The sequence below is a fragment of the Armigeres subalbatus genome, chromosome 3 (genome assembly GCF_024139115.2).
Source record: "Armigeres subalbatus isolate Guangzhou_Male chromosome 3, GZ_Asu_2, whole genome shotgun sequence".
Lineage (NCBI taxonomy): Eukaryota > Metazoa > Arthropoda > Insecta > Diptera > Culicidae > Armigeres > Armigeres subalbatus.
The window spans coordinates 36608332-36628329 of NC_085141.1; the positions used below are offsets into that span (position 1 = coordinate 36608332).

The window sequence follows — 19998 nt, forward strand, 5'->3', positions numbered from 1 at the left end:
TATTCAGCTGATCGGAATATATATCGAAAATCGTCGACCCGTTCGACCAAACGCCATTTTCGAACAAATGAGCTGTCGAAGTAATCGTCTTTTGCGGCCGTATGATCTTCATCCGTACGTCGCCTTCAGCCAAACGAAATTTTGGCCAAACCGTTTTCGACCTTATGTCACCTCGTCCGACCAAGGTAACCATCTCGGCCTTTTCGGCTAAATGCCCTGTTCGCCCGAACGACATTATCGGCTATATGTCTATTACGGCCAAATGCCAGTCGAGTTTCAGATTAATGACATATTCGGCCAAACAACAAACGGCCCTTCACCGTTAAAACATTTGATTTCAACGTGAAATTCTGTGGATTTTAACAGGAAATCCTTGGAAATTTCCGCATGTAATTCTTTGAGATACTCGAAGGAAATTTTTTATAATTCACTCATGAAATTTCTGGAATTTGCACCTGTTCGTGGCCGTGTGGTTAATGGCGTCAGTCGTCTAAGCGTATTTAATCTAAGTCTAAGCGTATGTCCAATGCTAAGTGTTATGTATTCAGTCTGTGCGACTAAAAGTTCTTCCCAATTTTTAAGGAAATTTACTAAGAATTCAACAGTAGTATTTTCGAGATATCGAAGGAAAATCTTCAGAATTTCCAATAAAAATTTTTAGTTTTACGAAAAGCTTTTTCGATTTTTCAACGAAAAATTGTATGGAATTTTCAAGCTTTTTTCCACGAGAAATCGTCTTTCAACGGGATTGTCATAAACTGTCCCTGGCAACGGCGCACACCTCTAACCAGCGTGGTGTCCTCCGGGAATTCTTGAGGATCCCAAAAAATGAAAACTTCTAAATTTTGATGTTGTGGCTTATAGATGTCGTGGCCTTCCGAAAAATCCGGAACATCCATGAAATAAAACAAAAAATAATTAATTTCATCGCATAGCACCATTTGACATTCTAACATCGGAATTTATTTCATTTGATTTATTCAAACTTAGGCCTCTGCAAAACATAAAATTCATTTACATTCCACGAAGGGACCTCCAATCGATCCACCTTACTCTCTGCGCATCTCGCCTTCTTGTCAACTGCGGATCCCTAACAGGAACCATTTTCACCGGGATGGATCACCATGGCCACCGTGTAATTTTTTTGAAAATGAAAATATTAATTTCATCATTAGGGAAGATCGATTAATTACGTAACGCAAAAATGGCCATTTTCCCGGCCCCCTCCCGCCTATGTGACACTTTTTGTATGAAGTATCTGAAAAAATTGTGTCACACTTCAGGAAATCCCCCTCCCCCCTTTAAGCGTTACGTAATTTACGGATGTTCATTAAACACAAGGATTGTTGTTACTATGAATATAGAACTGGTGTTTTAATCCATACATGAACCACCGTTGGTGAAATAATTATTATTTATATAAATATTGAGGCTGTTCACAAATTACGTAACGCTGGAAGGAGAGGGAAGGGGTCAGATCGTGCGTTACGATTAATACAAACCAATTAAACCTTCCATATAAAAAGCGTTACGAGGGGAGGATGGAAGTCCAGAATCATCAAATATAGCGTAACGTTGTGAATTTGTGAATGAATCCATTCCGGATATTCCGATGGACCATTTGGTGGCATGAATCACAATGTCAATGCTGTACTCAGAATGTACATACAAATGTAAAAAAAAAATCGGTGCTTTGAATTGAAATTAATTAAAGCGTTACGTAATTTGTGAACAGTCCCTTAAGAAAGCGAGAAAGTCACTATCATTACTAGGTGTCTTGCACATATTGGATACGTTACTGATACACAAAGATATTATTTCTATTTTTGTAAGATGGGTAAAACTATTACTCCGGATAATCGAGCCATTTTCTCCGGTAAATCGAGCCCCGGATAATCGAGCCTCCGGTTAATCGAGCCTCCCGGCCTGTATTTACTTCTTACTCCTCACTTCTTACTTTACACTACTTACTTCACACTTCTCATGTTTCACTACGTACTTCCTAATTCTCTCTTCCCGCTTCTCACTTTTTCTATCTTAAATCCCAATTATCGTATCTAATCTCTCATTTGTCACTTCTCACATTCCTCTTTTTACTTACCGCTTCTCGCTTCGCAGTTTTCCCTTTTCACATCCCACATGTTTATCTCATTACTCACTTCTCACTATTCACTTCTCTGCTCTCACTTGTCACTTCTCATTTCTTCCTTCTTATTTCTCACTTCTCGCTCTCTCACTTCACTCTCCTCACTTCTCCCTTCTTGCTTCTCACTTCTCACAAATTATTTCTCATTTCCTACTTATCACTTCTCACATCTCACAAATTATTTCTCACTTCTCATTTCTCACATATCACTTCTCAATTCTCACTTGTAACCTCTCACATCTCACTTCTCACTATTCACTTATCGCTTCTCACTTATTACTTCTCACTTCTCACTTCCTCACTTCTCGCTTCTCACTTCACACTTCTCGCTTTTTACTTCTTACTTCTCCCTTCTCACTTCTCCCTTCTTGCTACTCACGTCTCACATCTCACATATTACACCTTTCTTCTCATTTCTCCCTTCTCCCTTCTCACTTCTCATTCGGCCTAACGGCTGTGGTCAAATGATCTCCGGGACTGACGGCCTTCGCTCTAATGACCCAACATCGAAAAGGACTTAGAATATTTGTTTGAAAACCGCGTAAAATCCGAAATCCGCGTAAAAAACGACTTTTCCAAAAATCGATAAAAAATCAACTTTTAACAATTTTCACGTGATTTCAAGACTTTTTCGGAAAATCGCGTAAAAAATTAAAACCGCGTAAATCCCAAAATTCGCGTAAAAAGCGACCCGCGTAAAAAGATACCCCAGTGTATATGTTTGATCTAAAAGTTTGGAGTTAGTGTGTGTTCGACTACCATACGAACCATGATCTAAGAAAAAGCAGTTTAAAGTGCTTTTTGAGCTATTCCTTAGTAATTACTTAGTCAGGTGAGTGAAAAACGTATAGTAAAATGCCATGAATATGCACTGGGGGTCAGTCGGTATTTAGCAGTACTATATTAATTTTAATCTAAAATTGCATTAGTATTAGTGCAAATACGGAAAAATCATCGTCATTATCAAATTGATGACGGTTTATAGAGCCTTAAGCTCATTAGCTTGGATCTTGAGAACGCCTTCAATCGGGTGCACCATTCATTCCTTTTCGACACCATGTGGTCGCTCGGATTCAACGAAGAACCTCGCTTAACTTTTCAAAAGGACCTAAGTAACATTTATTTTATGAATTAATTTCAGTACTGCATTCAAAAGCTTTCATGTTGTACTGTTGATTGCGCTATTAAAATTAATTTATGAAAAAAATGTTACTTAGGTCCTTTTGAAAAGTTAAGCGGAAACTCATCGCTCTTCTTACGCGCATCGCCAGTCACTCCACATACCGGCTACTCGTCAAACGGGCGTCTCTCTCGTTCGGTGCGGCAAGGGGACCCGTTGTCCATGCACCTTTTCGTCATCTACCTTCATCCTCTAGTGCATAGCTTCCCAAAGTTGAGGGGTCGCGACCCCCTTCCATAAGATCGAAACGAAACGCTCCATCATAAATTTTGTTCCTGCGCTCGTGTCGTCCAGGCATCGACAGTTTTGCAACGAACGCTAACAAGAACAACGAATGGGTGGAGACGATTGTCCTTCGAAGAGCTTTCTAAACCTGTACTGGCTGGTAAAGGAAAACCTATGCGAGTGGAAATTTTGTTAACCAGTGTAACGACAGGATATACTTCGTAAAACCATGAACTGTGTATCAACACTTGACAAAATAAACTGCATTTTGAACCACAAAAAAAGTATTTAGTTTGAACAACCATTCTTTAAGAACAGTGAAACGGAAATGGTGATGTTTCAGATTTTTTTTTCTAGTTTAGTAAATTTTTAGATCTTTGCAGATTTAAGAATGCTACAGATTTGGGGAATTCTCTGATATCTTATTTATTCCAGATTCTGGAACTGATTCAATTCCTTAGATTCCGTATATTATAGAAATCTGAAATTTTCTCACATTTTCTTGATCCTGCAGATCCAGATTATTCAAAAGCTTCAAAATTGTATCGATTTTCAGTCACAACCATACCGGTACAGGGCGTTTCCCGAAGAGCAGTTAGTTGTTAGTTAGGTCATGCTGTTGGTTTTAAAGTTAATATTTGGCAATAAGCGTATGTCTGCGTTCGAGTTTGTTGGCATAAAATTAGTTTATATTTAATAGCTAAAGACTTATATTACATTATACAATGGGTGCCAATGGAATATATGGGAAAAATTTGAATCGAATTCCAAAAAGTCCCTATGCAAAATTTCAGCTCAATCGGACTTCGTTAAGTGTTTGACCAAAGCGGTCAAAGTTTGACTATTTTGAAACACGAAAATTTCCCAAGGAAAAATTCGAAATCGATTTTTTTTATGCCAAATGTCTTAGAAATGCATGAAACGTCGAGATCTGGTGTAATCTAAAAAAAATTGGGAAAAATAGACTTTTTGAGACTTAGATTATTTTTGGGAGGATTTTTCTTATTGATACCAAATGTCTTACAAATGCATAAACGTCGAGTCGACACCAGATCTACGTTTCATGCATTTCTAAGACATCTGGCATACAAAAAATCGATTTCGAATTCTTCCTGTACGGGGCTTGAGAAATTTTCGTGTTTCAAAACAGTCAAACTTTGACCGCTTTGGTCAAACACTTAACGAAGTCCGATTGAGCTGAAATTTTGCATAGGGACTTTTTTCGAGGAGATGAAACTTTTGAGCACTACCCGTTTTTGAAATTCGAAAAGTCGATTTTCATTGGCACCCTAGCTCACTACTGAAAACATCACAATAATGAGAAACAAATCAATTTGTGCCTCATTTCATCTTTTTCGGTTGATTTTAATCAAAGTATATGTTAATAATTGCAAGAGCTCTACCTCACGCAGGAAAAGCATTGTGATGAAGAATATTAGGCCATGTTAAAATGTTAATCAAGTTGAAAGAACGACGTGGATATAGGAGAACGCAATATATGCGATTTTTGATTATTAATGTTATTGATTGTGGGAAAAAATCAACAAAGTAAAAGACTATTAAATGACTAATGTCCTCGTCTATATATTGTAATACGTACAGTAGAAATAAGAAATTGTTCACGCGAAGAAATGTTTTTGTTTTTGGGTTGAAATACAAAAATAAATGATTATGCTTTTCTGAAAAAGTACGTTCAACTCCAAAAAACAAATTATAATCTCCTTTCTGCAGCATTTCCCACGTGCGGCATCTCCCCCTGAGGTATGGCGTCTCACCTGGATTTGACTTTTTTTTATTAAAATATAAATAGTGCTAAGTGCAGTCCGATTTTATTCGTTTTGTAAGTGACTTCTACTCAATGTAGTAGGATCCCTAAACTATCAAAACCAATAGGAAGAGATCCAATTTCACGTATTATTTTAGATACTATGGCCCCATTTTTATATCCTAGGTTGACACATTCTGACGTAGGACTACGTCTGTCTTTTCTATATTGGGGTATACTTTACGATTACGAAGATCAGGGACCGCCACGAAAATATGATAGACTTTAAACTTTAATATCTCAGCCGTTTCTCGATGGATTTTCAACTTTTTTGGACCATTCGATCAAGGATGAGTCAACGCTTCTTTGCTGATACTGATTTTTAACTATTTATTATCGAAATTTGATAAAAAGTTTAGAAATAGGTATACAAACCAATCACGTACATACATCACTAGCTATTTATTTATTATCAGAATAAGGCCGGAGTGGCCTGTGCTGCACATACAGGGGTTAGACAAAAAGGTTAAGATAGGCAACATTTTGTCGAAGTTCAAATCAGCATTACTTTGCGTAGAATGATTACGATGAAACCGGGACCTCCGGACGCGGAAACTCTTCTAGTATACTGGCCCCATGCAAAAACTCAGATTGATTCCGGGTTTTCCGAGGATATGTTAAAAATGCATTTTTTCTTCTGCTTGTCGTTTTATCTGACGTTTACTGCCATCATGTTTTATACTCTCCCTGGAAACTAGAACTAATAAGCTGACCAATGCTGGCTGCAGATCAAAAATTCGTTTGGTATACGCAAAGATATGACCATTTTCATGAAATCGGTACGGGATTGGCCATACACCCTGAACAAATGTCACTTTCGCAGAACACCCGGAACCTGTTACAAATTGGCCAGAGAGTCTTACAGTAACCATAATGTATCTTTAATGAAGATCCTATATTCATCGTCTTGGGAAAACATAAATTTTGACACCCATATATGCATAGTTCCAGACGGTGCCAAAACCGCCCCCTCCTGAAAGGCCCTTGGAACCCTCTAGAAGGGTGGCAGTGGACACTATCATTCTGAAAATGTTTCTGTAAACATTGTCTAGCAAAGCCATGAAGTTAGATACTCATATTTGCATTGTTCCGATCTGTTATCATTTTATCATGTTCCCGGAACCGTTTTTACGGAAATGGCCATATCTCTGCGGCGTAGTTTTGATTGATTCTCGATCTACAGCCACCATTGGCCGGCATATTAGTTCTAGTTCTTGGAGAAAGCTTAAAACAGGATGAAAGTAAACATCACATAGAATGACAAGCAGTGGAAAAAATGCATTTTGAACATACCTTCGGAAAACCCCTAACCCCTGTAAAAGACTTCTCCATTCAGCTCGGTCCATGGCTGCACTTCGCTAACCACGCAGTCTGCGGAGGGTCCGCAAATCGTCCTCCACCTGATCGATCCACATTGCCCGCTGTGCACCTCGCCTTCTTGTTCCCGTCGGATCGTTGTTGAGAACCATTTTCACCGGATTACTGTCCGACATTCAGGCTACGTGCCCGGCCCACCGCAGTCTTCCGATTTTCGCGGTGTGAACGATGGATGGTTCTCCCAACAGCTGATAGAACTCGTGGTTAATTCGCCTCCTCCACGTACCGTCCGCCATCTGCACCCCACCATAGATGGTACGCAACACTTTCCTTTCAAAAACTCCCAGTGCGCGTTGGTCCTCCACGAGCATTGCACAGGTCTCGTGTCCGTAGAGAACTACCGGTCTTATAAGCGTTTTGTCAGTCAGTTTTGATAGTCAGTTTGGTACGGCGGCGAACTCTATTCGATCGGAGCGTCTTGCGGAGTCCAAAGTACGTACGATTTCCAGCCACTATGCGCCTACGAATTTCTCTGCTGGTATCGTTATCGGCGGTCAGCAATGAGCCCAAGTACATGAATTCTTCAACCACCTCGATTTCCTCACCACCGATACAAACTCGTGGTGGGTGGCTTACATTGACCTCTCTTGAGCCTCTTCCTATCATGTACTTCGTCTTCGACGTGTTGATGACTAGTCCAATCCGTTTAGCTTCGCTTTTCAGTCTGATGTAGGCTTCCTCCATCCTCTCAAAGTTACGTGCCATGATATCAATGTCGTCGGTGAAACCAAATAACTGGACGGACTTCGTGAAAATCGTACCACTCGTGTCAATCCCTGCCCTTCGTATTACTCCCTCCAAGGCTGTTGAATAGCAGACACGAAAGACCATCACCTTGCCGTAACCCTCTACGCGTTTCGAAGGGACTCGAGAATGCCCCTGAAACTAGAACTACGCACATCACCCGATCCATCGTCGCCTTGATCAACCGTATCAGTTTATCCGGAAATCAGTTTTCGTGCATTAGCTGCCATAGCTGGTCCCGATCGATTGTATCATATGCGGCTTTGAAGTCGATAAATAGATGATGTGTGGGCACGTTGTATTCGCGGCATTTCTGTAATACCTGACGTATGGCGAACACCTGGTCTGTGGTAGAGCGTTGACCCATAAATCCCGCCTGGTACTGCCCTACGAACTCTCTTGCAATTGGTGTTAGTCGGCGGCATAAAATTTGGGAGTACCCTGCAGGCGGCATTCAGCAATGTGATTGCGCGGTAGTTGCTACAATCCAGCTTATCGCCCTTTTTGTAGATGGGACACACGACACCTTCCATCCACTCCTGCGGCAAAACTTCCTCCTCCCAAATCTTGGTAATGACCCAGTGCAGCGCTCTAGCCAGTGCCTCACCACCGTGTTTAAATAGCTCTCCTGGTAGTTGGTCAACCCCAGGGGCTTTGTTGTTCTTCAGCCGGCCAATCTCCTCCTGGATTTCCTGGTGATCCGGAGCCGGTAGAATTATGTCCTGCGCGCGTTCTCCCAGGTCCATCACCATACCGCCATCTTCGTCTGCCACATCGCCATTTAGGTGTTCTTCGTAGTGCTGCCGCCACCTTTGGATCACCTCACGCTCGTTCGTAAGAAGGTTCCCGTTTATGTCCTTACACATATCAGGCTGTGGCACGTGGCCCTTACGTGAACGGTTTAACTTCTCATAGAACTTTCGTGTGTTATTAGCGCGGTACAGTTGCTCCGTTTCTTCACGGTCTCGATCTTCCTGCTGGCGCTTTTTCCTCCGGAAAATCGAGTTTTGTCGGTTCCGCGCCTGTTTATATCGTGCCTCGTTCGCCCTCGTGCGGTGTTGCAGCAATCTCGCCCATGCTGCATTCTTCTCTTCCACTAACTGCTCACATTCGCCGTCATACCAGTCGTTTCTCTGATCCGGGGGCACCGTGCCAAGTGCAGCGGTTGCGGTGCTACCAATGGCGGATCCAATATCTCTCTAGCCATCTTCAAGAGACGCTGCGCCTAGCTGCTCTTCCGTTGGAAGTGCCACTTCCAGCTGCTGCGCGTATTCTTGGGCTAGTCTACCGTCTTGTAGCCGCCCAATGTTAAGCCGCGGCGTCCGACTTCGACGCGTGTTGTACACCGTCGAGAGTTTTGAGCGCAAGCATACTGCAACGAGGTAGTGGTCGGATTCAATATTCGCACTGCGGAAAGTGCGGACATTCGTGATGTCGGAGAAGAATTTACCGTCGATTAGAACGTGATCGATTTGGTTTTCCGTTTCTTGGTTAGGTGATCTCCATGTGGCCTTGTGGATATTTTTTCGGGGAAAGAAGGTGCTTCGAACTACCATTCCGCGGGAGGCTGCGAAGTTTATGCATCGTTGGCCGTTGTCATTCGATACGGTGTGCAGACTATCCGGTCCGCTGAACTGCCTATACATTTCCTCCCTTCCTACCTGTGCGTTCATGTCACCGATGACGATTTTGACGTCCCGCAGTGGGCATCCATCGTATGTCTGCTCCTGCTGCGCATAGAATGCTTCTTTCTCGTCGTCAGATCTCCCTTCGTGTGGGCAGTGCACGTTGATGATGCTATAGTTGAAGAAACGGCCTTTTATCCTCAGCTTGCACACCCTTGCGTTGATTGGCTGTCACCCAATCACGCGTTGGCGCATCTTTCCCAGAACTATGAAGCCGGTTCCCAGCTCGTTGGTGGTGCCACAACTTTGGTAGAAGGTAGCCGCTCGATGCCCGCTTTTCCACACTTTCTGTCCTGTCCAGCAGATTTCCTGCAGCGCTACGATATCGAAGTTGCGGGGATGTAATTCATCGTAGATTTTCCTGTCGCAACCTGCGAAGCCTAGCGACTTGCAGTTCCATGTTCCAAGCTTCCAATCGTGATCCTTTATTCGTCGCCTAGGTCGTTGCCGATTGTATCGAGTCGTATTATCTTCTATGTCGTTCGTAATAGTTGTTTTTAAAGGCGGCTTATTGGGCCTGCGCCTCAACGAACCAGAATTGTATATGAAGAAAGGGTTGACTATAAAAATAGCACTGTTGCGATCCCGTGCCGCCAGTGGCTATGCTTTTATTACATTATTGGGAAAGCGCGGGAAAGCGGGAAAGAAAATTGGCTCTTCTCAAGACTAGCATTTTGTGAACAGAAAGGTTTAATTGTGAAAATGGACTGTTTCGGTGGCATCGGCGTTTGGCGTGGAAGCTTGGTTTCTGTTAGTGATTGCATCCATTCAAATTTACGGGCATAATTTATTGAGTACAAGAAAGCTGCTTTCCGGCGCGCGACCCATTTTGATCGGGATTCCGCAAAGAGCGGTTTAACCATTTATAAGGCAGTGTCAACTATAATGCCACCAACAAATTATATGTTTTTGTGTTTATTAACAAGAGCTCTATTTATTATTTCCCATGTAGTGACTATATTTACTACCTACTAATCCCCCAGATGAATTTGAGCCATAAAAATTGAAATGTCAATTTGAGAACGGTTTTTTACGAACAGATCGTAAGTTTCGAGTGGAAGATGGATTTCCAGTTATAATTCGTTGATAAATGACGACAAAGATATACTTTTTCCCATTGGTAATAATTATTTTGAATCTCATGTGTTAGATTATGGTGTGATTAGCGTGAAACATACTTTGCCTTTCTTGTATACTTGGTTTTTGATTTTTGACAAAATTGCCTGGAAAAAAAAGTGCAAAACATTTTTTTTTCACTTGTGATGCGTTTTCCAACTAGCACTCTTCACTAAAAAATGTAACGTGCCTTGTTTTGATTTGTTTTACGTAAAATCTATTTTTTTTTTAAATCTCTTATTTATTTTTTCCCGCTTGCAAGGCAGTGGCAAATAACATTCTCCGACATTGTCTGCGGAATCCTCATCAAAATGGCTCACGCGCGTAGTAGTAGTAAAATTCTTCTTTATTGTTTCATTTTCTGTTCTACAATTATTTTTTACATGTACAGTGCTCGGCCGGCTTGGCCCTCCAACTTCAATTTTAAATTTTTATGTTTACATTGTTATTTAAGTGTTAATATGATATATCATGACGGCCTTTAGGAGGCGCTGGTGTGTTTTTTTTAAATTTGATAACCTAACTACTATGTACACTAATATTTACAATAAGAAATTTGATAACCTAGATTGGAACTAGCGCCCTAATTGGAGCCTGATCCGAATGCAAGCAACGGACCCTAAACTTTTCTTTACACTCACCAAAGCGTTCATGTAAGGTTTTTATTCCGGCCAGACGGTGGACCTCGGATGTTCTTGTCCTGGGAGGGGGGTTGAGGATCATCCTCAGGAATTTGTTTTGGACCCGTTGAAGTTTGAGGTGGTGGGTTTTAGCGCAGCTCTCCCAGACCGGCATGCCATATTCGATCACAGGGAGGATGATTTGCTTGTAGACAGCAAGCTTATTTTTCAGGGACAATGACGACCGGCGGTTGATCAAAGGGTACAGTAGTTTCAACAAGACGTTACACTTTGTCACCGTTTTGTCAACCTGTTGCCTGAAAATAAGCTTGTTGTCGAGGGTCAAGCCAAGGTAGCCGGCCTCATTGGCCCATTCCACGGTCGTGCCATTGAGGATGATTTTACAGTCCCCAGGCGGAACAAGTTTAGGGGATTAGGAGTGGGGGAAAATGATGACCTGGGTCTTCGCCGCGTTGATACAGATCTTCCAGCTGGTGAGGTACTCTGTCAGGGCATCCAGGCCTCGTTGGAGTTTTGCCACTAGCGCTCTGATCACTCTACCGTTGTAGACGATGGATGTGTCATCTGCGAACAGAGACAGAATGCCGCCTTCTGGAGGTTCTGGCATGTCGGAGGTGAACAGATTGAAAAGCAGGGGCCCGAGGATACTGCCCTGGGGAACGCCTGCGACGATGTTGTGCGCATTGGAACTCGCTCCGCTGATTGAGACCCGGAATGTCCTTGCCGACAGGTAATTGTTGATGATTTTCACCAGGTAGCTGGGAAGATTGTAGCGTTGTAGTTTGTACACCAGGCCATCATGCCATACATTGTCAAATGCCTTCTCGACATCGAGTAAGGCCATGGCGGATGTTTTCGAGACAAACTTGTTCCGTCTGAGGACGTTGGTAACTCGGGTCAGTTGGTGTACAGTTGAGCGACCGCGTCGGAAACCAAACTGTTCCTCGAGCAAGATGTTGAGATTTTCGGCAGACCCAAGTAACCGATGATGAATAGCTTTTTCGAATAGCTTGGATAACCCTGAGAGAAGGCTGATGGGTCGATAACTTTTGGGGGAGGAAGGATCCTTCCCAGGCTTCCGGATGGGGATGACTTTCGCTGACTTCCAGGACGATGGGAAGTAGCTAAGCCGGAGACACTGATTAAAGATCAGCGAGAGGTGCTTAAAGAACGGAGCACTCATGTGTTTGAGCTCGAGATTCAGGATGCTGTCGAAGCCTGGGGCCTTCATGTTTTTCGACGATTTGATATAGGCCGTCAATTCGTCAGCTGAGATCTCCAACTCCTCCGAGAAGTCGTTGGGAATCAAATGGATGTTGTTAGCATGCTCGTTGACGGCTGCTTCGTGTGGACTGACGATGTTCTGCCCAAGATTGTGTGAGCTGACGAAGTGACGACCTATTTCAGCGACCTTCTCTGCAGGAGTTATCAAGCGATCCTTAGAGCCATTATTGTCTAGTGGGATCAAAGGTGGAATGGGCCGAGGCTTGGGTTTTAGAATTTTGGTCATTTTCCAGAACGGCTTAGCATAATCTGGGAGAGTGCGGATCTTATTCGAGAAGTCGTTATTTTTGAGGTCCACCATTCTGGCCTTGATAACTTTTGTGATTCGATTGCAGCGTGCCTTAAGCTCAGGCAGTCCAGTACGCTGAAACTGCCTGCGAGTGACATTCCGCAATCGAATCAAATCTTTGGTGAGTGTATCGATGTTTAAGGAGTTGCTTACCTGCCGAGCCGTCGGTACGTGTTGCTCTCGGGCCGCCGTGATCGCCTCCTCGATAGCGCACAGCTGGCGGTCGATACTTTCTGGCGTCTCCGGACGCACCTCGTAGTCGACGGTGTTATCGACGCACTGCTGGAAACGCTGCCAGTTCACTCGGTGGTAGTTCCGCCGTAACTGCTGGTGCCGATTGACCGAGGAGCCCAGTTCCACCACCGCCGGATAGTGATCCGAACTGAGCTCCTGGTATACAACCGGCTGCGAGACGTGGTCACTCAGGTTTGTTACGTAGAGGTCGAGCGTTGCGTGGGCACCGGACCGACTCAGCCGAGTGGGGGAATCCGGGCTCAGGATCGTGTAGTGGCCTTCCTCCATGTCGTTGCTGCAGATGGTGCCGTTTCGATTGCCGCGACTGTTGCCCCAGGCTTGATGTTTGGCATTCAAGTCGCCGGCAATGATATACTGGCCTTGCCTCCGCGTCAGCTTGACGATGTCCCTCCGAAGGGCAGCCGATGATCCATCGCCGGCTTTGGCTTGCGTTGGACAGTACGCCGCGATGAGCGCGATTGTGCTGACCGAAGTGGTGATTTCGACACCGATGGCCTCGATGACACTGAGCTGGAAGCTTGGAAGCAGACGACAGTTGATGTTGTAGCGAAGAGCGATGGCCACACCACCTCCCCTGGTCGGCCGGTCGAGTCGCACGATGCGGAAGTCCGGGATGTTGATGTTCACCTCCGGGTTTAGGTGCGTTTCGGTGATGAACGCCACGTCTATTTCCTTCTCCTCAAGGAAATCCTTCAGCTCAATTATTTTGCTCTTGAGCGAGCAAGCGTTCCAGTTGACCAGGCCCACCCTAGCAGCCATTTTCGATGATGAACATGCCAAGAGTGAAGACCTGGTCGAATCGGGTTTTGCAGCCGCGCAGTCGAGTGGTGAGCTGCGCGAAGATCGGCATCAGTTGCTCCGGAGTGTACAGCGGGGCAGATTCTTCCGGTGGGACGGCTTCGTTCTCCGACTGCCGACGGAACCCAGGAGGAGGAAGCGGGGGCCATTCGCTGGTGGATGGTGCCGACGATGCTGGAGCTTGGACCGATGCAGCTGCCGCTGCCAGTCGCTTGTGCGGCTGTAGCGGTGGGAGTATTGGAATCACACGACGGGGAGCCGGGATAGCTGGAAAGTTCACCTCGTTGATTACAGGAACACGGTTCTTCTTCGGAATGGTCCTGGTGGAAGCCTTCTTCCGGATTTCCAGGAACTCGGCTCGCTTTGGGCAGCCCTTTGTGGTGGCCCGATGTTTGTCGCCACAGTTGGCGCACTTGGGATCGGCCACCTCCATTTTGTCGCACTCGTCAGTCGGATGGGGTTCGCCACACTTGTTGCAGCGCGGCTTCATGCGGCAGTTCCTGGTGCCGTGCCCGAAATTGAAGCAGTTGGTGCATTGCGTGACATCGCGGTGCACTGGCCGATATCGCTCCCAGTCAACGACGGTGTAATTTATAACGCCAACCAGCTTCAGGTCCTTCCAGGTAGTGGAACCGTGCTCCAGATGGATCAGGTAAAGCTGGTCGCGATATTTCCTCGCCTTGTCGTGACGAGCGATCTTGTGGACGGCTACTGGCTTCAGTCCGCAACTTTCAAGCTCTGCTTGGAGCTCTTCCTCCTTCATGTCGTGAAGTCCTCGCAGCAAAGCCTTGAGCGGCTTCGTGCCGGGGTGGTCATGAGTGTAGTACTCATACTTGTGGACCTCGAGGAACTCCACGACGGATTGATGATGGTCCCTGTTGGCCGGCATCACTTTCACGCCCTCGCTGCAGAGCCGAAAAGTACATTTCAGCCCCTTAGCGATCAGCTGGCGAATTTTTGGGCGTAAATCCGGCGGATCGCCCTTCACAAACACGGGCGGGCACTTCTCCTTCCGCTCCGGTTGCACCTGCGGCAGCTGCGATTGCTGCTTCTTCCTCTTTTTCGGCGGATTGCCGGCGTCATCAAGCGGCAACGGCGAGAACACGTTGCTCTGCAAAAGCTGCTTGGAGGGGTTACCCGCGCCTCCAAGAGCAGTGCGCTTAGGCACTTTTCCAGCGACCGAATCGGCCACCGAGTCTCCCATGACGGGTCCGGGAGAAAATAACGCCAACGCGACAAGCGAAAACGTAAACAGCGAAAGAACGAGAAAAAAAAAACACTTCGAAAAAATGCGCGAGCAAAAAACACGTCCGTACGTGTTGCTGTCTCGAACTGGAATGGTGCGTCGTTCCTCAGATGCGTGTCTGCTGACCCACTCTGCGGCGTGCTGTGCTCCTGTTCTGGCTCACGCGCGCCAATAAGCAGCTTTCTTATATCTAATGAAGTAATTCCATTAGCCCCGCCCCTTTCATTAATCGTTTTTAGTGCACATTATATTTACACCCATATCAGATCACAAAGGGGCGGGGCTAACGGGCTTAATTTATTACGTACAAGAAAGCTGCTGTTCGGCGCGCGAGCCATTTTGATCGGGAATGAGCGGTTCGATAAAATTTGATGCAGCGGAGCGGACCCAGCAGCACGAAGGCGTGGGTAGCAGTGGTAATGCTGAAAATTTATTCCAAATGGTGGAGGCTTAGCGAAAAATCATCAAGTGGCGGTCAGCAAGGTGCTGACAAGCGTTTGGATGCAGTTAGTTATTGGAAAGACGCATTTGGGAATGAAAATTGGTTCTTCTCAGGACCAGCATTTTATGGAAAGAAAGAGTTAATTGCGAAAATTGATTGTTTCGACGGCATCGGGTAGCTTGGTTGCTGTTAAATCTATTGCGTCCGTTCAAATTAATTGCATCATCTCCCTCCGCGCTATCAAATTTCCTAGTTACGATTGAGTTTTGCACTTTGAAGAAAGTTCATATCGGATTGTCGGATCAACCTTCTTTTGCATAAAGACCCGCGATGTAAGCGTACGTGGCAAAGTAAGGGTTGTGATGTCCCCGACTGAAAGCCAGTCGATTGGCTTCAGCGGCCGATGAGTCATGTTAATTCCACGGTTAGAGACTCAAACTCCATCCAACTGGGAACAACTATTCGACTTCTTAATTCAGTTGGCCTCCGAGCAGTTCGCTCAATGTTAATAAAACGACACAAATTCTTATGGCAAATACCATCAATTTCGAATAGCTACGTAGTCCTAAGTCACTTTTGCGTACAACCCGATTGGGCTGCATCTTTGAGTTTTTTTTAAATAAAATTCAAATTGTTGAACATTGTAAAATTTGTGTTATTTTTGCAATTATGGCACCCCTTGCCTATCGCTTTCAGGCTTTTTAGGCGTTAGTTTTCCTTTGTGACGCAAGATGTATGTGATTGTACTGACCGTTGCCCAACATAGAAGATTCACGAAGTGAGCCATATTGTTAATATACTATATTTGGAATATATGTTGCATAATTGCAAGTGGCTGTCATATAAACTGGTATTATAATAAGTGGAAGCATTCTACTATATACAAACCCCAAAATGAATTTACTACCCATGCTGTTAAATTGCTTCTCAGAATGATCTATAAGAAGGACTTCAGATTTCTTTTGAAAAGAAAATCTATTCCCATTCCATGATAACAACAACCTACCCTAAACGGATTTTTCTCGAAAAAAAAAACAGATAAAAAAGTATTAAAATTTTATTTCATAGTAAGTTCATCCAAAATGACGTAATATTAAATCCGTTTTCGGAAAGTACAAAGCTAGTGTTAGTACTAGTTTGTATAGATAAAATTGTAAGCACACAAAGCACAGGCAAAAATTAAGTCATTCGTAGAGCAATTATTTTTTTCATTAAGCCTTTTGATGGAGTAACTATATTTCATTCATGATCAAGATATCGATTTGTTGCCGAGTTTTGTGTACTCATGACATAATTTAATAAAAAGTTTTACCGAGACCGATCAGTCCGTGCTCGGCCTAGTAATGATTGATGAGTAGATTCTCATCTCCTCAATTCCATCCCATCTAGCGCTACCATTTAGCGATCGTTCCTTCCACCCATTGTATCTAGAATGGAACAGCGCCCCATCGAATGGTGGATTTTCATACCTTGAGCCAGGCAATCCAACCAAATTGAAAACGCTGGCTATGAGCGAGTACAACAGTGGAAATAGGAATGCCACCCGAAACGGGCGGCTGGCCAGTTTTTCTGGATATTCAACTGCCTCTAGATCGTATTTGTCAAATGTTACATCATGAGCTACTTGCAAGAGTAAATCGGCTTCGTACAGTTCCAGAATGCGGTTATCCATTAGCCAATACAAAGTGACAACGGCGATCTGCATCGGCTCTGGAACTGTCTCAATCCCACGCTGATCAAAGGTTTCCGATACAACCCACCAAAGAAGCTTCCATTTTATTCCCTGTAGTTCATCGCAGAGGGCCGGATCATTCGATAGAAGGTCCGTAAGTGGGGGAGGCTCCATTCGAGTTGGAAAGATCACAAACCGCGGTTGTACAGCATGGGCACTATCATGGTCAAGCTTAACCATAACGCTGCACTTCGTCTTGCGTGACACCTGTCGATGGTATAAAATGATTCCCCCCATTCTAAGAATTAAAGACACCCTAGCTAGGGTCACTTGCTTTCCGAGTTGGTCATGGCGCAAATCAATTACACCGGGGAAGCACTCTATGTTCTTCGAGTGCCACAGTTGATAGAACAACGGAGCTTTACGCGACAAAAGGACTGCTTCAATTGGGTCACTGGTGTGTTCCAGGTTGAATGGTTCAAAGGTCTGCGAAAAATAAATTAAAATTAGGTTTGAAAATCGAAATTTTGTTGTCTTTTCGTACTTTTTGATATGAATCATAACTCTTTTGGAAAGTACTTTTTAATTCTCCAGAGCGAGTGGAGTTAATTGTAAGAACCTTGTCAAAAATTTGACCGACTGCAATTTGTTGCTGATTACGAATGAATGCTGCAACATTCCGTATGGTTTCTGATGTGCGGCCCAAACTTTTGTGGAATCTTTGGATTTTTATTGAGTCTACAACATCATTTCCAACTAAGGTTGCCAGCAAAGGCATCTGGTTTGGGCTGAGCCTCAAGTGTCTTACCAATCCTACCCGATCGATCTCGAATAAAGTTAAATTTTCGACGTTTAGTTTTGAAACACACCAAAATCGAAAAGAACCCTCATATATCATAAAGTCGCTATCATCCGTCATAATGGCCAACGATTTCGATTGGTTCGCAAAATGTGCCATCTCCTGATCACATTCATTGGTGACAGCCCAGTGAAAGGGTCCATGTTTCATCGCTATTGTTTTGATGGTGCACACATAATCGAAAGGTAGATCAGTAGAACTTTGAATCATAGAAAGTTCTTTATCGCTATCTACGGCATCGAATAGAAGTTCCATTCTTCTGTAGTAGTCATCTTTTTTCATGCACCATTTCTCACTGGTAGCGTTTCTTATTGGGCCGTCACAGAAAAACTCCAACTTCGCCCCGAGCGTCGTCAGGTCAGTGAAGAAGCGATCCATACGAGTTGCAATAAAGTTGAAGCGACCTCCGCAGATGACTCCAGCAGGGTCTAATCGAAGAAATGGGTACACCAAACATTTCAAATCCACAACGATGATCGGCGGTGGTGCATCCGGAAAGCTGTCATAATATTTCCTGTAAAGGTTAAGGTTGAAAGAATAGATCATCATAGGAGAGTGGCAAGTACTTTAAGCAAGTACGTCTAAATCGGTTTAGACGTAGTACAATTATAATAGAGGTCGATATTGTAGTGTACAAATGAGTATGATTAAAAACATGTTCGAAAAAGAATATTTAACTTAGCTCAACTTAACTTAGCATTAGAGTAGTTGAAGCCAAATTATTATTTTTGAATGGAAAATGCAGCGGCATATCAGTCTTGAGTGATATTTGAACACGGCAAGTCAAGTGTTTTTAAATCATACTCATTTGTACACAATCTATCATCTGTACAGATATCTCGTTATAACATTATACAAATGTTGATATAATTATTTCATTATTAAATATGCATCGCAACTAGTTGTCTGCGTTAGGGCTTAAATTACGTCTTTTTGAATGGAAAATGCAGCGGCACTACGAGGAACTTTTGAATGGCGCTGAGAGTACAGGCAGTGGAAGTCAAGGCAGCGAAGGAGATGACTACGTTAGTTCAGCGGACGATGGAAGCCAACCAGCCCCCACCTTGAGGGGAATTAAGGATGCCATCCAACAGCTAAAGATCAATGAAGCAGCTGGTAAGGATGGCATCGGAGCATCAAGATGGGCCCGGAAAAGCTGGCCACTTGCCTGCACAAATTGATAGTCAGATTCTGGGAAACTGAACAGCTACCGGAGGAGTGCAAGGAAGTGGTTATATGCCTCATCTACAAGAAAGGCGACTGGAGTGCGAGAACTTTCGAGCGATCACCATCTTTAATGCCGCCTACAAAGTGATATCCCAGATCATCTTCCGACGTCTGTCACCATTAGTGAATGAGTTAGTGAATGAATGAGTTCGGGGAGTTATCAAGCCGTTTATTGGAAAAAAATCATTGCTGTTTGTCGGATTGAACAAATATACCAGAAATAAATATTTAAACATGTTATGTAAGCTTCTGTTAAATTCCAAGTGGTGAATAACAAATTTTAAACCGATAAATACCCATATATTTGATACACCGTGAACATGTGTTATGATCTAGAATAAACATTTCGTCAAGTCTGGCAACATTATGCATCCACCCCATTTCCACCCACCCCAGTAGTAAACGAAATTTATCTATGGCTGCTGCACTTTTCCGTACCAATTGCCTCACTATTACAAACAAGCGATGCATTAATTCTCAAAACATTGTGATGGAGTCCTGAGCCTTAAGGATGCCATCCAACAGCTAAAGATCAATAAAGCAGCTGGTAAGGATGGTATCGGAGCGGAGCGGATGGTATGATGAGCTTATCAAGATTAGAGATGTCGCAAATTAATCGATTACTTCGATTAATCGATTCATTGTTGAGATAATCGATTAATTTTGAATCGATTATTACCCAACGATTAATCGATTCAATAATCGAGAGGAATCGTGAGTAATCGATTAGTTACTAATCGATTAATCAAAATTTTACGACATCATAAGGATGTAGAAAATTAATTGATTATTTCGATTAATCGATTCATCGTTGTAATAATCGATTAATTTTGAATCGATTACCATACAATGATTAATCGATTCAATAATCGACAAGAATCAAGAGTAATCGATTAGTAACTAATCGATTAATCGGGATTTTACGACATCTCTAATCAAGATGGGCCCGGAAAAGCTAGCCACTTGCCTGCACAAACTGATAAACAG

At 43.7% G+C, this 19998-nt stretch overlaps 2 protein-coding genes across 2 annotated transcripts in view; both read right to left on the bottom strand.

Moving 5' to 3' along the window:
* LOC134224604 (adenylate cyclase type 6) overlaps window positions 1-19998 on the bottom strand; it is an 804830-nt gene that overhangs the window by 546067 nt on the left and 238765 nt on the right. The gene's annotated exons all lie outside the window — the stretch shown is intronic.
* LOC134224602 (constitutive coactivator of peroxisome proliferator-activated receptor gamma-like) overlaps window positions 16329-19998 on the bottom strand; it is a 29795-nt gene continuing 26125 nt past the window's right edge. Inside the window, exons 2-3 of the mRNA XM_062704015.1 lie at window positions 17470-18298; window positions 16329-17411 (exon numbers count right to left, since the gene is read on the bottom strand). Coding sequence (XP_062559999.1) covers window positions 16575-17411; window positions 17470-18298 — 1666 coding nt within the window. The 3' untranslated portion in view covers window positions 16329-16574. The remainder of the gene's footprint in view (window positions 17412-17469; window positions 18299-19998) is intronic.